The sequence below is a fragment of the Callorhinus ursinus genome, unplaced genomic scaffold (genome assembly GCF_003265705.2).
Source record: "Callorhinus ursinus isolate GAN/ISIS: 27379988/994484 unplaced genomic scaffold, GSC_fseal_2.0 scaffold39, whole genome shotgun sequence".
NCBI lineage: Eukaryota > Metazoa > Chordata > Mammalia > Carnivora > Otariidae > Callorhinus > Callorhinus ursinus.
Genome location: NW_027397101.1, coordinates 17,402,893 through 17,421,723, shown reverse-complemented (window position 1 = coordinate 17,421,723; position 18,831 = coordinate 17,402,893). Strand labels below are relative to the sequence as shown.

General features: G+C 41.8%; 1 protein-coding gene across 10 annotated transcripts in view; it reads left to right on the top strand.

Moving 5' to 3' along the window:
* The window catches only part of FREM1 (FRAS1 related extracellular matrix 1), a 182,671-nt gene that overhangs the window by 38,868 nt on the left and 124,972 nt on the right, over positions 1-18,831 (top strand). For 9 of the 10 annotated variants that reach the window (XR_012374776.1, XR_012374777.1, XM_073880813.1 and 6 more), the window contains 4 exons: positions 2,012-2,313; positions 3,901-4,097; positions 13,299-13,622; positions 16,824-16,932. Coding sequence is in view for 8 of the 10 variants with exons in the window: in XM_073880813.1 (XP_073736914.1) it covers positions 2,012-2,313; positions 3,901-4,097; positions 13,299-13,622; positions 16,824-16,932 (932 nt within the window). In the remaining 2 variants the exon portion in view is untranslated. The remainder of the gene's footprint in view (positions 1-2,011; positions 2,314-3,900; positions 4,098-13,298; positions 13,623-16,823; positions 16,933-18,831) is intronic. The other variant, XM_073880814.1, reaches the window with a different exon arrangement.

Genomic DNA, 18,831 nt, shown 5'->3' with positions numbered 1-18,831 from the left:
AAAATTGAATGATATTCTTTATTATCAGCGGCTTAGTTAATAAGTGGTCGAATATCTTCTAATTGTAAACATATTAAATGATAAAAGTGTTTACAAAATCAATTATAAAGTTAAGTACAGAGTAACTGTGTGAGCCAGCAATTCTAAATATATATGTAAGAGAAACAAAAACCTGTATTTCCCCCCAAACTTGCACACAAATCTTCATTGCAGCATTACTCACAATAGCTAGAAAGTTGAAAGGACCCGACTGATGAATGTATGAACAAAATGTGGGGTATCATACAATGGAATATCATTCAGCCATAAAATGGGATGAAGTACTGATGCACGCTACAACATGGATGAACCTTGAAACCATCATGTGAAATGGAAGACACCAGACGCAAAAGGTCACTTTTCTAGAAAAGGCAAATGCATAAAACACAGAAAGCAGATTAGTGATTGCCAGGGGCTGGGGGAAGGGCAAACGGGGAGTGATTGCTAATGGATATGGATTTCTTTTTAGGGGGATAAAAATGTTCTGGAATTAGGTAGTTGTGATGGTTGCACAACCTTGTAAATATACTAAAAACCACTGAGTTGTATACTTTAAAAAGGTGATTTTTATGGTATGTGAATTATGTCTCAAAAATTAATTTTAAAAATTAAGCTCATGGTTGTGGTATTGCTCACTTCATAGAGGTAACTGACAATGCAGTAGGTAGAGTAGGCTTTTTTTTTTTTTTAAGATTTTACTTATTTATCTGATAGCACAAGCAGGTGGAGCTCTAGGCAGAGGGAGAGGGAGAAGCCGACTCCCCGCTGAGCAGAGAGCCTGACGTGGGGCTCGATCCCAGGACTCTGGGATCATGACCTGAGCCAAAGGCATCTGCCTTCAGATGCTTAACTGACTGAGCCACCCAGGCGCCCCTGGAGGAGGCTTTTAGATAGATTTTTACTTGGTTTTATTGCTGTTATGAATATTTGGCTAAAATATCTTTAGTGCCAATTTCCCTTAAGTACTATACTACTATTGCAAAGAGTTTTATAGAAGACACTAGGACATTGAATTGTTCTATAGACACTTACAATCACCTACTAAAACTCAAGGCCCTATGCTGGGCACAGGGAACACAGATGAGGATGCATGGATTTTTGGTGCTCTTAATCTGATGCAAAATATGGGTAGATAATGGTAATGTGAACAAGTAATAAAAGTGAGGCTTGAACAAAATGCTGTGCTCAAAAAATGAAATAGTACCCAAGGATTCTTTATCACCAGCATACAGGGCTGTTTGATCTTTCTAAGGCTTTAGAGTTAAAAAACTAACGTTGGACAGCTTGCCTGGAAGGGCTGGAAAAACTGGTGGATTCTGGCTTCTCCCACTTCTTCCTTGAGTTTTGAAGGGACAGAGAGGGTGGAGGAGCAGGGGAGAAGGACCAAGTCACAGGAGCTGCTGTTCCTCTCGGTCTTGAGGACATGTGAAATAGAATATTCAGAGATGTTGGAGGCAGAAAATCAGAGAACATGCTTACCCCCTCGCGCACCCCCTCTTCAGCCCCTTTGGCGAGCTACTTGGTCTCTCTCTGCCTCAGTTTCCTCCTCTGTAAAATGGAATTAACAGTGTCTCTCAGAGGTTTTGGAAGAGCAAAAAGGTGTTGCTGCTTCAGAAACTCCTCACCCTTTCACTCCTGAATCAAAACTCAATCCATAAATTACACAAGCTTGGTACTCTTAAATTATAGATGTGCTAGCAGGGAGACTGGGAGCTCCCAGCTGTCATTATATATCAGCATGGATGGTGGGTTTGAGAGAAGGTGTTGAAAGAAAGCTCATTGGCGTGGAAGATGGCAGAAAAAGGAGTTGACACCAACATAAAGAGAAGAGAGGAAAAGAACAGAGATTGGGAGTAGAGTATATAACAAAATCCAAACTCTACTCCATAGGCACATTTTGTAAAGGTCAGTCATTAGCTACTGGAAGTACCTGAGTGCTAGTAAACATTGCTTGGCTCTGTTCTCTCCACAGATTTACTGAGACAGATACCTTCACAGAAACCTTTATCCTGCGGGTCTTTCTCCTGGAACCTGACTGTAACATCATCCGTAGGAGTAACAATGTCCTGGAGGTGTCTGAATTCTATGGCCTGTCCAGAGCCATTGATAAGAACCTGCTCAGATTTGATTATGAGAGGACAGCCGGCCTAGAGTGTACAGTCAGGCTGGATCCTGTGGGAAGCCGGCTGCCAGCCCATGGTCAGATGGTCCTGCTGGAACCTCGGCCAGAAAAACCTCGTGGAGATCAGCCACACAGTTTTTTCCCGGAGTCGCGTATGTATGGTGTTCTTTTTTGTTATTGTTGTTGTTTTTTTAAAGATTTATTTATTTATGAGCAAGAGAGGGAGAGAGAATGGCAGAGAGGTAGAGGGAGAAGGGGAGAGAGAATCTCAAACAGACTCCCTGCTGAGCGTGGAGCCTGATGTGGGGCTCGATCTCACGACCCTGAGATCATGACCTGAGCCGAAACCAAGAGTCAGATGCTTAACTGACTGAGCCACCCAGGCACCCCTCATACGTATGTTTTAATACATATCTGATTGTTATTAGAACTGACAAAAACATCTGTTCATAGTCATCTTCCACTGCGAAAGAAATTTTTACTTGATATAATAATTTGTTGCTGGTTGAACGATGTAGGCTGGTGGTTAAGAGTATGGACTCTGGAATCAGTGAGACCTGGGTTTGAAACTGCCTCTGCTCTTTATTTCCTGTGTGATTTTAGGTAAGTTATCTAACCTGGTTAAGCCTCCATAAAATGAGCAAGGATAGTAGCTGCCCCACAAGTTTGTGGCAAGATGGAGTAAATAAGATCACCTGCACAAAGTGGGCTTCACACGGTGTTGGGCCCATAGCAAGTGCTCCCTGATTGTCAGCTGTTATTATTCATAGCGACAATGGCAGTGGTAGTAAGAGTAGGTGGTGTATTTACTAAGTATTTTTTGATTGCAGGTAAGTTTGACGTAGAGCAGGTGGCCGGTAGCCATGGTTTAAATCAGGAGGAGTTGATGGATAATGTTCCTTCTGTTACTCATCTAATCAGTGTATTTTGGGCACCTCCTATGTGCATAGTAATGTTCTAGGCACTCTGAAAAGACCAATAATCCCAATCATAGTAGTACCTTGAATTTGGGCAACAATTTACAGCTAAAGGCATGCTTGCACATGAGTCCTCCCATTTAGTGTTCACGACCATCTGGTTAAGAAGTAGAATACTCATTTTATACATCAGGGAAATGTACAAAAGGCCACTCAGAAAATAAGTGGCCTCTGGGTATCACCCCACAAGAGTGTAAAATGAAGTTGGGCAGAGAGAGAGAGACTGTTGCAGAGATGATGGTGGTTTTTAGTGGGAGAGAGCAGGTTGGTTCAGGCGGTCAAAGAGTACTCAAAGGAGGGTTTAGTAAAAAGACTAAGGGGACTTGGAGAGGTATCAGGACTCAGGGGTGTGATGAACACAGTGGGTAGAGAATTTTAGTGAGTAGAACAGCCTTGGAGAGAGTGCATGACAGAGCCGTGGATGTGGACGCTGTGAAGAAAGACCAGCCCTAGACTGTGGAAGGCCAGTCATGACCGAGTGGCCTATTCATCAGGGATGTTCGGTCATTAGAACATGTATTTTATTATTTTTTCTCTCAGTGTAACTTTCAGTGGGCAAGGATCTCAGGAGACAACTGGTCAACCGTTCTTTTCAGGAAAAGAAATTAGGGATTATAGAATAATGCCAACCCCCTCCGTGAATGATTAGAGGGTATGCATGGATATTCCTGAGGCAGTCAGTATCCACGGCGGGGAGGATTGGTTTTTTAATTTTACAATCATGCTCAAGTGACTGTCTTAACTCAGTGCTGTGTGTTCTAGACCTGGGAACAGAGCTGAGGTGTCCAGGTGGAAGCTGTGCCCTGGGACTGAAGAAAATGGGAAGTGTCAATGTGAGCTGTGAGGAGTTCTTGTTGATGGGGCTTCGTTATCAACACACGGATCCCCCTTCTCCCAACATTGACTACATCTCTATCCAGCTGGACCTCACAGATGGCAGGAGCAAAACTGTATACAAGGTAGAGTTGGGGGTTATGAGTCTGCGTCCCTAGCTGATCTGCAGCGAGAGAGCCACTTCCATGGGGGTGCTTGTGCTGGCTGCCCTGCCAGGGCCAGTTCCTGAGCTACTGTGGGTGGGACTGCCCAGTGACTCATTAGAACTCCAGAATGTCCGTGTATAATTTCCCTTCCCTGCCTCTCTTCTAGCTCTGCCACCACTAAGGCAATGGAGGAAGGACTGGGGCCATTTACACGCTGCCCTTCTTCCCCCCTCCCTTCAGTATTCTTTAGCTTGTCATTTGGTCTTTTGTAGCACCCTCTCTTTGAGGCTTCATCCCCCCCTTTCTTTGTTAAAACCTCTTTTCACCTGTTAGAGGAAATTAGGGGGCCCACATATCGACTAGACTAGGCCGTGGGAGACTGAGAGCAAGGGGAAACTCAGTCCCAGCATTATGGGTGTAGCGGATTATATCCTATTCACTCTTTTAGACTCTGAGATGGAAGACCAGGTAATCAAGGAGACAGGCCCCCCCCCCCGCAAGCCCTCCTCCTTCTTTCAGTCTCTTTCAACTCCTCCTGGCTTTCCTCCTATTGATCTCCTCACATCGAAATGAAGGTAGAAGATGAAATCAATTTATATGAAACATTTAACATGCTATTCAACAGATTCATATAATCTATAATTTGTTTTATTTGGGGCAACTGTGTACCTGCTGAAACAGCTTGGATTTTGTGCTGATAAAAGATGATCCAAGATTACATTCATGAAAGACCTCCCTCTTTCAATATTTGACTTCTCACCAGATATCTCCCAAGAAACTCAGATATTGAGCATTGTCACTCCCAAGGAATTGATAAGATAAAAAAAATAAGAAAATGACAAAACAGGATCAGAAAATTTTAGAATTGAGGTTAAAAAAAAAAACTTAGAGATGGTCTGATCAAATTGATTAGGCAAATCACTTGGTGCATTTTAAAGGATAGATTTCTGAGCCTAACATTAATAGCTAAGAGCATGAATGCTGGGCCCTGTTTGCCTGGGTTCAAATGTCTGTTTAACTAGCTATTTGACTTTGGATTTTATGCCTCATTTTAAAAAATCTTAAAATGGGAATAATAGAACCTACTTCTTAGAGTAATTGAGAGAAATAAATGAGATAATACTTATAAAGCAGTTGGCACAAAGCCTGGCACAGAATAAGCACTGTGCATATTTTGCCAGTTAAAAAAAGCCACCTGGGGGAAAAAATGGATCATCAACTAGGTTTGGAAACAACTGGCTTAGCCCAGACATCTTGTTGTATATAATGGTGGTCAGAGAAATTGCATACCTTGCCCATACATACACAGCCATTTTATGACTGAGCCAAGACTAATTCCTAGGTCTCCTAACTATTAGTAGATATCTTCTCATCTTTTTGACACAAAAAGATTTTTACTTTTATTTTATTTTATTTTATTTTGAGAGAGAGAGTGAGTCGGGGCAGGCAGGAGGGGGAGCACAAGGAGGAGAGAGAGAATCTCAAGCAGGCTCCATGCTCAATGCAGAGCCTGATGCAGGGCTCGATCTCAGGACCCCAAGATCACCACCCAAGCCGAAATCAAGAGTCAGACACTTAACAGACTGAGCCAGCCAGGCACCCCAAAACTTTCACTTTTATTGACTTCTTAGCTCCATTTAAAAAATTAGACCCATTTTTCTTCCTGACTGATTTTTCTATTTTGCCTCTCTATATTGAGTTAGGGCTTTTTTGTTTATATTTTTAGATCAGTTTGGGATTTTCCTCCTTAAAATGACCTTCTTGTTTTATTAATCAACCTACTCCATAGGCAATTTGGCATGTCATAAAACACATTCTTTTATGAATATCAAAGTCATGTGTTCACTGCAGAGAATATTTTTTTGAAAAACACACAGAAAGCAAAATAAGAAAGCAAAACGAGTTATATTTCTCCCACTTATTACACACACACACACATACACACACACGGTAAGGAGACATGCACACCAATGTTGGTTTTGTTTTAGGCGACTGAATTTATGCTATATTTGAAGATTTTGAATCTTGTTATTTTATTATTTTTATATGTGTACGGTCTATCCTCCCTCATCAAGTGACATTAAATGACTATTTCATCCATGATTTCTTCTAGATTCTTAAGGTTTTCTTGTTTACATTTGCCCTTTTAATCGATCTGAAATGAATTTTATCATATTGTGAAACACAGGAACCGTTTTTTTCCCAAGTAGTCAAGATTTTCAGCACTATTTGTTGAATAATGAACCTGTTTCTCATTGATTTTTGATGCTTCTATGGAATAGAAAGATACTATGTATACTATTTCAAGGCTAGCTCTTTTGTTCCTTAGATATACTTCCTTATTTCTGTGCCAGTATCAGTTATTCTAAATATAAAAGGTCAATAATACACTTTAATATTTTACAGGCAAGTTCTTCCTTATCACTTGTCTTCAAAGTTTTCTTATCCATTCTCACCTAATCTTAGTTCTCAATAAAGAATTAAATCATTTATGTTCATTAAAGAAAAGTCCCTAAGTATTTTTATCAGGATTGGATTAAAACTATAAAGTATTTTGGAAATAATTGGAATATTAGAACATTTACCCATTGAGCCTTCTCCTCCAGAAATGAGGGACCTCCCTTCATCTAGGCAAATGTTCTTTGATGTGTTTCTGTAAAATTTGCAGTTTTCTTCATGTAAGTTGAACACACTTATTAAGTCCAGTCCTAGGCAGTTTGCTTTTGGGAAATTACTGTGAATAGACACTTTTCCCTCCATTATATCTTCTCTTTGGTTACTGATGATAAATAGGAAAGCTATTTTTTGGTATAATTTTCTTTTATTGGGCTTCTTTCTTGAATTCAATTATTCTAAGAATTTTTCAGTTCTTTGGGCTTTGGAAGACCATAATTATATCTTTCACTAATGATGATAATTTTGTTCCTTCTTTTTCAGTAATTATTCCTCTTATTTTTGCTTTGTTCTCCACTGGTTTGGCCAGAATATTAAATATAATGAATGCTTATAAGAATCCTTGTCTTGTATATTTTATCAATATCAACTGCCCACAGTGTCTTTTTTTTTAATTTTTAAAATTTAAATTCAATTAGCAACGTATTATTAGTTTCAGAGGTAGAATTCAGTAATTCATCAGTCTTATATAACACCCAGTGCCCTCCTTAATGTGCATCCCCCAGTTACCCCATCCCCCCGCAGCAATCCTCAGTTTGTTTCCTGTGATTAAGTGTCTCTTATGGTTTGTCTCCTTCTCTGATTTCATCTTGTTTTACTTTTCCCCTCTCTTCCCCTATGATCCTCTCTTTTGTTTCTTTTTTTTTTTTTTTTAAAGATTTTATTTATTTATTTCAGAGAGAGAGAGAATGAGAGACAGAAAGCACGAGGGGGAAGGGGGTCAGAGGGAGAAGCAGACTCCCCGCCGAGCAGGGAGCCCGATGTGGGACTCGATCCCGGGACTCCAGGATCATGACCTGAGCCGAAGGCAGTCGCTTAACCAACTGAGCCACCCAGGCGCCCATCTCTCTTTTGTTTCTTAAATTCCACATATGAGTGAGATCATATGATGACTGTCTTTCTCTGATTGACTTATTTCACTTAGCATAATACCCTCTAGTTCCATCCACATTGTTGCAAATGACAAGATTTCATTTTTTTGATGGCTGAGTAGTATTCCATTGTATATATATACCACATTTTCTTTATCCATTCATCCGTCAGTGGACATCTGTGTTCCTTCCATGTTTTGGCTATTGTGGACATTGCTGCTATAAACATTAGGGTTCACGTGCCCCTTTGGATCACTACATTTGTATCTTTTGGGTAAATACCCAGTAGTGTAATTGCTGGGTTGGAGGGTAGCTCTATTTTCAACTTTTTGAGGAGCCTCCATACTGTTTTCCAGAGTGGCTGCACCAGCTTGCATTCCCACCAGCAGTGTAAGAGGGTTTCCTTTTCTCCACATCCTTGCCAACAGCTGTCATTTCCTGACTTGTTAATTTTAGCCGTGCTGACTGGTGTGTGGTGGTATCTCATTGTGGTTTTGATTTGTATTTCCCTGATGCAGAGTGATGTTGAGCATTTTTTCATGTTTGTTGGCCATTTGGATGTCTTTTTTGCAGAAATGTCTGTTCATGTCTTCTGTCCATTTCTTGATTGGATTATTTGTTCTTTGGGTGTTGAGTTTGGTAAGTTCTTGATAGATTTTGGATAATAGCCCTTTATCTGATAAGACGTTTGCAAATATTTTCTCCCATTCTGCTGGTTGTCTTTTGGTCAACTGTTTACTTTTTAAATTTTTTTTAATTTTAAAAAATTAACATATAATGTATTATTTGTTTCAGGGGTACAGTTCTGTGATTCATCAGTCTTACACAATTCACAGTGCTCACCATAGCACATACCCTCCCCAGTGTCCATCACCCAGCTACCCCGTCCCGCCCACCCCCCTCCACTCCAGCAACCCTCAGTTTGTTTCCGGAGATTAAGAGTCTCTTCTGGTTTGTCTCCCTCTCAGGTTTCGTCTTGTTTCATTTTTCCCTCACTTCCCCTATGATCCTCTGTCTTGTTTCTCAAATTCCTCATATCAGTGAGATCATATGATACTTGTCTTTCTCTGATTGACTTACTTCACTTAGCATAATACCCTCTAGTTCAATCCATGTTATTGCAAATAGCAAGATTTCATTTTTTTGATGGCTGAGTAGTATTCTGTTGTGTGTATATATATATATATATATATATATATATATATATATAACACATCTTTATCCATTCATCTGTCAATGGACATCTAGGTTCTTTCCGTAGTTTGGCTATTGTGGACATTGCTGCTATAAACATTGAGGTGCAGGTGCCTTTGGATCACTACATTTACTGGGGTAAATACCCAGTAGTGCAATTGCTGGGTCATAGGGTAGCTCTGTTTTCAACTTTTTGGGGAACCTCCTACTGTTTTCCAGAGTGGCTGCACCAGCTTGCATTCCCACCAACAGTGTAGGAGGGTTCCCCTTTCTGCGCATCCCCACCAAAAATTGTCGTTTCCTGACTTGTTAATTTTAGCCATTCTGACTGGTGGGAGGTGCATCTCATTGAGGTTTTGATTTGTATTTGTTCTTTGGGTGTTGAGTTTGGTAAACTCTTGATAGATTTTGGGTACTAGCCCTTTATCTGCTATGTCATTTGCAAATATCTTCTCCCATTCTGTCGGTTGTCTTTTGGTTTTGTTGACTGTTTACTTTGCTGTGCAAAAGCTTTTTATCTTGATGAAGTCCCAATAGTTCATTTTTGCCTCTGTTTCCCTTGCTGATCAATTAAATGCTAAAATTGTATTTCCTTTATTTATTTTTAAAATAAATATTTTGCCTTTGTTTCCCTTGCTGTTGGAGACGTGTATAGCTGGAAGTTGTTGCAGCTGAGGTCTAAGAGGTTGCTGGTTATGGGTCTGTTCAGGTTTTCTATTTCTCCCTGTTTCAGTTTTGGTAGTTTATATGTCTCTAGGAATGCATCCATTTCCTCCAGATTGCCTAATATGTTGGCATATAGTTCCTCATAATACAGTCTCATAATTGTTTGTTTTTCTTCGGTGTTGGTTGTGATCTCTCCTCTTTCATTCACGATTTTATTTATTTGGGTCCTTTCTCTTTTCTTTTTGATAAGTCTGGCCAGAGGTTTATCAGTCTTATGAGTTCTTTCAAAGAACCAGCTCCTAGTTTCGTTGATCTGTTCCACTGTTCTTTTGGTTTCTATTTCATTGGCTTCTGTTCTAATCTATTAATTTTCTTCTCTTGCTGGGTTTAGGCTTTATTTGCTGTTCTTTCTCCAGCTCCTTTAGGTGTAAGATTAGGTTGTGTATTTGAGACCCTTCTTGTTTCTTGAGAAAGGCCTGTATTGCTATATACTTCCCTTTAGGACTGCATTTGCTACATCCCAAAGGTTTTGAACAGGTATGTTTCATTTTCATTTGTTTCCATGAATTTTTAAAGTTCTTCTTTAGTTTTCCACTTGACCCATTCATTTTTTAGTAGAACGCTCTTTAGCCTCCATGTATTTGAGTTCTTTCCAAATTTCCTCTTGTGATTGAGTTCCTGTTTCAAAGCATTGTGGTCTGAAAATATGCAGGGAATGATCCCAGTCTTTTGGTACCAGTTGAGACTGGTTTGTGACCCAGTATGTGATCTATTCTGGAGAATGTTCCATGTGCACTCGAGAAGAATGTGTATTCTGTTGCTTTAGGATGGAACACTCTGAATATATCTGTGAAGTCCATCTGGTCCAGTGTGTCATTCAAAGCCCTTATTTCCTTGTTGATCTTCTGCTTAGACAGTCTGTCCATTAGTGAGTGGGGTGTTAAAGTCCCCTACTCTTAATGTTCTTACTGTTCAGCACCAGTCCTTTTATACCATGATTTTCCCATTCTTGAATTTTCAACATTATGACTTTTTATTTATTTTTTATTTTTTAAAGATTTTATTTATTTATTTGACAGAAACACAGCGAGAGAGGAACAAAAGCAGAGGGGGTGGGAGAGGGAGAAGCAGACTTCCCATGGAGCAGGGAGCCCGATGCGGGGCTCGATTCCAAGACCCTGGGATCGTGACCTGAGCCGAAGGCAGACGCTTAACGACTGAGCCACCCAGGCACCCCTACATTACGACTTTTTAAATAATTTTTTTTTTAAAGTAGGCTCCATGTCCAGCGTGGAGCCCAGTGCGGGGCTTGAACTCATAACCTTGAGATCAGGATCTAAGCTGAGATCAAGACTTGAGCTGAGATTAGGAGTCAGATGCTTAACTAACAGAGCCACTCAAGCACCCCTTTAAATAATTTTTTTAAATGGCATGGGAAGAATAGATACTCTGAACCCTGAGATGTCTCAGCGTATTATTAATTTGTCTTCATTAAGCATGCAGTGGGAGGAGAGGGGGTTGATTGTCTTTTCTCTTTCTCTGTTGCACTTCTCTCTTTTGAGTTTTGCTGGCTGGTTTTGGAATTTCTGGTCTTAGGGGGCTTGGTTTGTGCAGAGCACTGGGGAGAGAGGTCTTATTTGATCAGACACTGATGGAATATAACTTCATGCTCTGTAACTCTGGCAAGTGTTTCCAGCTTATTTATCTCCGGGACAATTTTGTGGTTTCTCTGGGGATCTCCCATCCTGGAGGTGGTGTTCTGGTGGATGTCCAGAGGATTCATTTCTAGCCTGAGTATTCACTTGCAATTTCTCCCATAGCTCCTAGGATTATTTCCATCCCCAGCTGCCTGTTTCTGCCTTTCTTTGGCTTCTCACAGATGCCCCCAAAAAGTCAGGGTCCAGGATGACCCCAAACCAACCCTCTGTCCCCTCAGCCCATATGTGGGAGCCCCCATATGTTTTTCCTTGCCACAAACAAAAGCTAGGCAGATCCCAGAAGAGGCACCAGTATTTTCTGCGTCTGGCCCCTTTGCTTCCTCCTGTATGAGCCAAGCATCAGTCCTCTGTATCTCACCTGTAAAAGATACATTTAAGGCTGGCCTCAAGGAAACTTCTGTCCTGACACCCAGGACAAATGTAGCATTGCCCACCTTTCCTCTTCATGGGGTTGGGTGGGGTTGGGGATCGAGGGAGTGACTCAGCACAGCAAAGCACTCTTCTCTACAAATAAATCTTTCTCTTACCCCCCTCAACGCTTTTCTGTTCTTGTAGTGGGTGAGAGGGTTCTAGACCAGTTCCAGACAATTTGCTTTGTAAATACTGCCTATAGTATCGGTGTCACATTCACTTTGAAATCTGATATCTCTTTCATTGGAACTTCAGTTGAGACCAAACCAAAAAGAATTCTGTTTTTATCATTTCGTTACATACAGATTACAACTTCTAGTCCAATATCCAGCGTTCTGCATATTGTATGTGACTCTTATCGTTCAGGGTCATTCTTAACAATGCAAAACACCAAATCCCATGATAACCAGCATCTCTTGCTTTGAGGATTCTTCCTCATAGCACCTGTTGACACCTCAGATCTCAAGATGCAATTTCCTGGTTTCTCTGGAGATCCCCATTATTGGGGCCGCTTGCTCATAGCTCTCTCATTTGAGGGTACATTTCTAACCTGTTTGGTAGCTTTCAGTTTTAATTACCTACTCATCACCTGGGGACTCAGGGTCTTAACTAACTGGACAGCTGAACCACCATCCTTCAGTTGCATGAGTACTGAGTTATGGAGACATTTTCCTTCATCCTGCCTTTGCCCTCTTTCAAACCACATGGCAGGAAGTGGGCAGGGTGGCCGAAGGAGGTAGGTGAGGTATGCCAGACACTGCTAAGTGCTTTACTTTGGCTATCTCATTTAATCCTCACTTATTACTTGGGGGTCCAGCATTTGCATTTTACAAATGGGGGGAAAAGGCTTAGGAGTTAAATAGCTTGTTTAAAATCACACAAATCATAAGTGCTGGAAATAGAATCAAAAGGACGGTTCCTTCTGATGCCAAAACGAGTGTCCACTTTCAATCCTGGCTACATATTAGAGTCACCAGGGAGCTTTTAAAAATACCAGTTTTCTGGTCCCTTTTTGCAACCATTTTTTTTTATTATGTTAATCACCATACATTACATCATTAGTTTTTGACGTAGTGTTCCATGATTCATTGTTTGCATATAACACCCAGTGCTCCATGCAGAACGTGCCCTCCTTAATACCCATCACCGGGATAACCCATCCCCCCCTCCCCTCTAGAACCCTCATTTGGTTTTTCAGAGTCCATAGTCTTTCATGGTTCGTCTCCCCCTCCGAATTCCCTCCCTTCATTCTTCCCCTTCTGCTATCTTCTTCTTCTTTTTTTTTTTTTTTTAACATATAATGTATTATTTGTTTTGGGGGGTACAGGTCTGTGATTCAACAGTCTTGCACAATTCACAGCACTCACCGTAGCACATACCCTCCCCAATGTCTATCACCCAGCCACCCCATCCCTCCCACCCCCCACCACTCCAGCAACCCTCAGTTTCCCTTTTTTGCAAGAATTAAATTAGAACCTGTGGAGATGGAGCTTGGGCATCAGTATGTGTTTAAAACTCTCCAATGATTCTAATGTGCAGCCAGGTTTCAGGTCACTGCCAGACACACCATCTACATACTATTAACCATGTATGTGATAGCTTCATTCATATTGTTTCCCCTCCGTATTTTCTTTCCCCTTCAAAAGTCAGAGAGTGCGTGGTTGCCCGTCTATATCAGAGCTGGCTTTCCTAATCAGATTCCAAGGGCCGCGTTCATGGCCATGTTAATTCTCGAAGTGGATCAGTTCATCCTGACCTCCTTGACTACATCCGTCCTGGACTGTGAAGAGGATGAGACCCCTAAGCCCTTGCTGGTGTTCAACGTTACGAAAGCCCCGCCCCAGGGCTACGTGACTCATCTGTGGGATCACACCAGACCGGTCTCCTCGTTCACCTGGAAAGATCTGAGTGACATGCAGATAGCCTACCAGCCACCGAACAGCAGCTATTCTGCGCGGAGACATTACGAGGTAGGAAGAAAGGGAGACAAAGCGACTGGCCCGTCTGCTATCCACAGAGTTACTGAAGAGGCAGGCCACTTCCCTGCACCTTCAGGTTAGTTTGCATGTCAGTGCCTCAGAAGAGAATCAATCACTGTCGATCTAGATGCAGGTTCAAATGCCTAGAGGAGCCGCTGGTGATGCCAATGAGCAAACCCGCCTGGGGGGGGAGACGGTGGGGAGTGGAAGAAAGAGCTGACAATTTCAGAGGCTGCTGCATTGGAGCGCTAGTGATTGCCGTCCTGTGTGAATACAATTTGGGGTAGCCTTAGCTCTTATTCTTCAGAGGACTTGGAAATCTGTAAGTGTTTTGTAAAAATGTTTCAATTTTTAAATACAGAGTACATATTAAAGGTTCTAAAGCATATTGTGCCAGCTACAAAATACTTCTGAGGGCCACATTTGGCCCAGAGCTCACCAGTTTAAGAACTCTTTTGTCCTTGACGGTCTTTCTGCCTGGCATAGACCATAGAACTTAGAGATGACTTTGTCTGCAATCCTTTCATTAACAAAGTCTTTTTATTTTAAAGATTTATTTATTCATTTGAGAGAGATAGAGAGCACAAGTGGGAGGGGCAAGGGAAGGGAGAGAGAATCTCAAGTAGACCTTGTGCTGAGTGTGGAGCCCCATGCGGGACTCGATCCTGTGACCTTGAGATTATCACTTGAGCTGAAACCAAGAGTCGGACACTCAACCCACTGTGCCACCCAGGCATCCCTCATTAATAAATTCTGTTATTCCTGGGGCACCTGGGTGGCTCAGTTGTTAAGTGTCTGCCTTCAGCTCAGGTCATGATCCTGGGGTCCTGGGATCGAGCCCCACATTGGGCTCTCTGCTCTGCAGGAAGCCTGCTTCTCCCTCTCCACTCCCCCTGCCTGTGTTCCTTCTCTCTCTGTCTCTCTCTCTCTGTCAAATAAATCAAATCTTTAAAAAAATAAATCTTATTATTCCTTTTTGTTTGGATGACTGTTTTACTGGGATCCTTGATTTTAATGAATAACGCCGACTCAGGATAATCCCCTTCCTGTCTAATCTAAGTACCTTTGGCTGCTATTCCAGCCTCTTTCCTCTAATTTTGTTTTGGATGTGAGTTGAGAACTGCTGGTGACAGTCTTCACAAACTTACAGACCTACCAGCAAGTTGATTCAAACAGGTGGAATGTTTAAATGAGCAAATTGATACAGACTTGACTTCAGGTTTATTAAGGAAAATGAGTGTGCCTGGTGTTCCAAATTGTCCTTCATCTAATTTAAGCATTTTCAGCATTTAGCCTCCAGGGCAGACAAATGACTTCAGACTGTAAATGCCATGCTTTTGCCCTTTCCTTTTTTTTTCTTTTCTTTTCTTTTCTTTTCTTCATAATAGTAAGTGGCAGCTGTTTTTTTTTTTTCTTTCTTCCTCTCGCCTCCCATGCCTTCCATATTATAAAGTAATTTCTCATTCGATGCCCAGTTTTACCTTGAACTCATAAATAAAGCACAGCTACTCTGGCTGCTTCCTGTGTGTCTTTTCTGGGATCATATAATGTAATCTTAAAGCAGAACCTGTTCAAATGTGTCATTTTGCTGTTGTTAGAAGGTGACTCTCAATTTTCTCAATGGAGATTAGGTGCTTTGCAGATTACATGGGCTGGAAGCCCTGGGCTCAGTCAGCCACCTGGGGTGGAACCCCTGAGGGCAGAGCAATGTCCAGGGCTCCTGAAGCTAGCTGAACCTTCCCTGCACTGTAATGTCAAGGCGGTCCATTCTTTCAGCCATGAAAATTCAAGCTCATTTTACTAGGTACTCTGTTGGTTTGAGAACAGTGTTTCTTAGTGAGCACGTGACCTACAATTTCATATGGCTCAACCTAATAGATATTTACCTTACACCTCCAAAACACATCCCTACTGGGTTATGGTTCCATTTTTAGTCTGTTACTGTGGCAGCCTGGAATCTGTTTCTTTTGTGAGGTACTATTTGCTGATATGTTGCCGTTTGATAATTTATGCTCTCTAATGGACCAAATGGACATTCGATGTCAAATGGACATTCTTCAAGAATGGGCATGTGCCTTGCATTTCTGTCTTATAAATCATCCTTCCCTGTCAGCACCTGGTGCAATGTGTGCATAATACATAATACATAATAAGGTTCTAAACTTAATGGGGCACCTGGGTGGCTCAGTTGGTTAAACATCTGCCTTTGGCTCGGGTCATGATTCCGGGGTCCTGGGATTGAGCCCTGTGTCGGGCTCCCTGCTCAGTGGGGAGCCTGCTTCTCCCTCTGCACCCTCCACCCCCTGCTCGTGCTCTCTCTCATGCTTTCTCAAATAAATAAAATATTTTTAAAAACTTCTCATATAGCCCCATTTATTAGCTATGGATTTCATGGAAGCAAATACAATCTGGATATTTAAAAATATGTTTGGAGAGATAGATGCCTGTAAGACCAGGGCTCTTAAAAGCAGCACCATTGGCAATTTGCACTGGATAATTCTTTGTTGTGGGGGCTGTCTCGTGCATGGCAGTAATAGGAGCATCCCTGGCCTCCATCCTCTGTTTAGTGGCCAGTAGTACCGCCCACCACACATACCCATTCGTGAGACCCAAAATATCTCCAGACATTCCCAAATGTCCCCTGGGGGAACAAAGTCCCCTTAGTTAAGATGCACTTCTCTAGACCCTATACCTTTGAGAGAGAATTGAGTGGTCTGATGCTGGTCTCCTGAGCAATTGCAGGGACCTTCTTCAGCATATTTGTTTATTTCAGGTTAAAAGCTTCTTTCATGGTGAGGAAAATTTAAAAATACTGTTAACTAAGGAACAAAATCTAGAGCCTGAAAACGTGAGATCAGGCTGTCAAAAATGAGATCAGGTGGGGCGCCTGGGTGGCTCAGTCAGTTAAGCATCTAACTCTTGATTTTGGTTCAGATTGTGATCTCAGGGTCGTGAGACTGAGCCCCGCATGGGGCTCCACCCTCCGCAGGAAGCCTGCCTCTCTCCCTCTGCCCCTCCCCCTGCACCCCCCGTCTCTAAAATAAATAAATGAATCTTTAAGAAAAATGACATCAGGGAACAGCAGAAACCTAAATCTGTTTTGCCTCCATCTGTGGTGTCTGCCCCAGGAATAATGGTATTTTATGTTATAAATTGTCAATGTGTGATTCTTATGCAACGGTTTGTTTACAGGTGGAGGTGGAGGTTTATGACTTCTTCTTCGAAAGGAGTGCACCTATCACCGTCCACATCTCCGTCAGAACAGCAGATACAAATGCCCCCCGAGTGTCCTGGAACACAGGTGAAGCTCCGTGTAGGGCATCAAGCTACAGAACCCTGAAGGGAGGACGGGAAATTATATGGGTCAGGAAAGAAAGGTCGTTCCTTCCCATTTCATGCATGAGGCAACTGAAACCCAGACCAATGAAGGCAATCAGAGAGTTGTTTTTGTTTTGTTTTGTTTTTCCTACCAGCAGGGTGAGAAATTTAAATGCAGGATTCCTGTGTGGTGAAGCCAAGTTTTTCCTCTGGAGGAACTAAGCCAGAAGGAACACCTTTCAACTGAATGAGTCCAAAAAGTGACTATTTGTGATATTGAGCTATAATTGGACAGAGAGAGAAAAGGTCTCCAACTCTGACTGTTCAGAGGAGGGAAGGAAGATGTAGACTAATTCATTGTCCTGTTTTTAGGACATGCAAGGAAACCATCATACGTGAATAAAGAGCTTCAGTTGCTTTATTTATTGTAAAAGAAGGTCACTTCTGAGTGGTCTTTAATGCAATGTATATATTTAGAGCAGATGTAAATGTGGAATGTAAATGAAGATTTTTTCCTTTCCCACTGATCCCACTGATAGCATTCAAAACATACTTATAAGTAGTGGTTGTAGGTTCTGTTAAGGGGAAAATATCTCTGATTTAAATCCTCAAGTGGTGGCTTAGACTTGTCAGTGTGTGTGTGTGTGTGTGTGTGTGTGTGTAAGCCCTTGCACGCAGGCACACACACACGGGTTTGTATGTGTGTGAGTTTCAGTTGTGAGGAGAACATTGGTTGAGCAGTCTTGCTGCTTTTATGTCCCACTCTACTTCTGTTAGAGGGATAATGAAAGAAAAGAAGGAATTGATAACCTGAAGTTTAGTGAGAATCACATATTAAGCGGATTATTGCTTCAGTGTAGAGATTTAATAGTCTGTGTAATCTGTGAAAGTTTGTTAAGAGAGCTCGAAATCTGGTTTTGGCTACTTTGGACATGAGAATCTTTTTTAAAATGAACTTTTACTTTTTATGAACTTAATATATGTTCATCATGGAAAACTTGGAAAGTACATTAAACAATAACTTGAATGAATGGATAACAATAATGATAATAATAATGAATGGATAGTAATGAATAAATGAATGAAACAGTAATGAATGAATAATACCATTTATTACTCCATCACGAAGACAGAACCACTGTTAATATTTTGCTATCTATACTTCTAGTCTTGCTTGCTCTTCTGCTGTGTCCCATGATGCCTTGTACTATGCTGTACCACACACTCTTGGCTTCAAAACCCTTATTACCAGTCACAGAGATTTTTTTTTTAAATTTTATTTTAAGTGGGCTCCACGCCCAGCATGGAACCCAATGCAGGGCTTGAACTCACGACCCTGAGGTCAAGAGCTGAGCCAAGACCAAGATTTGGACACTTAACTGACTAGACCACTCAGGCGCCCCTCACAGAGATTCTTTATATGTGCTTGTCCTCCCTCTCTTCTTTCCTCCCTTCCTTCTTTCCTTTTTCCCTCCCTCCCTCCTTTCTTCCTCTCTCTCTGTCTCTCTCTCCAGACTGTGTATCTTATCCCAGGTTTCCTAGTCAGCAGCCCTTGAGGCAGGTCAAGTAAATTAACCCTATACTGCAAACAAGAATGAGAGGGAAAGGCAGTTGTGGGAAACAGATAAAAAGGTGGCGTGACTAAGCTGATGAGGAAGTGAGGTTGGCCGCTATGTTGGGCTGGTGTCTCCCGGAGACGGAGCCACTGTGTGTGGGTGGAGTCAGAGGTGGGCTGGGGAAAATGTGAATGGTCTCTCTCTTAGCTCCTTCCCATCTCCTGGCTCACTGTGGTCAGTTTGCCTCCCTGGAGCTCAGCTCCCCACATGTCCATGATGAGCTGCCTGACCCCTCTTTGCGGCTGCTACAGAAACTCCCTTGATCC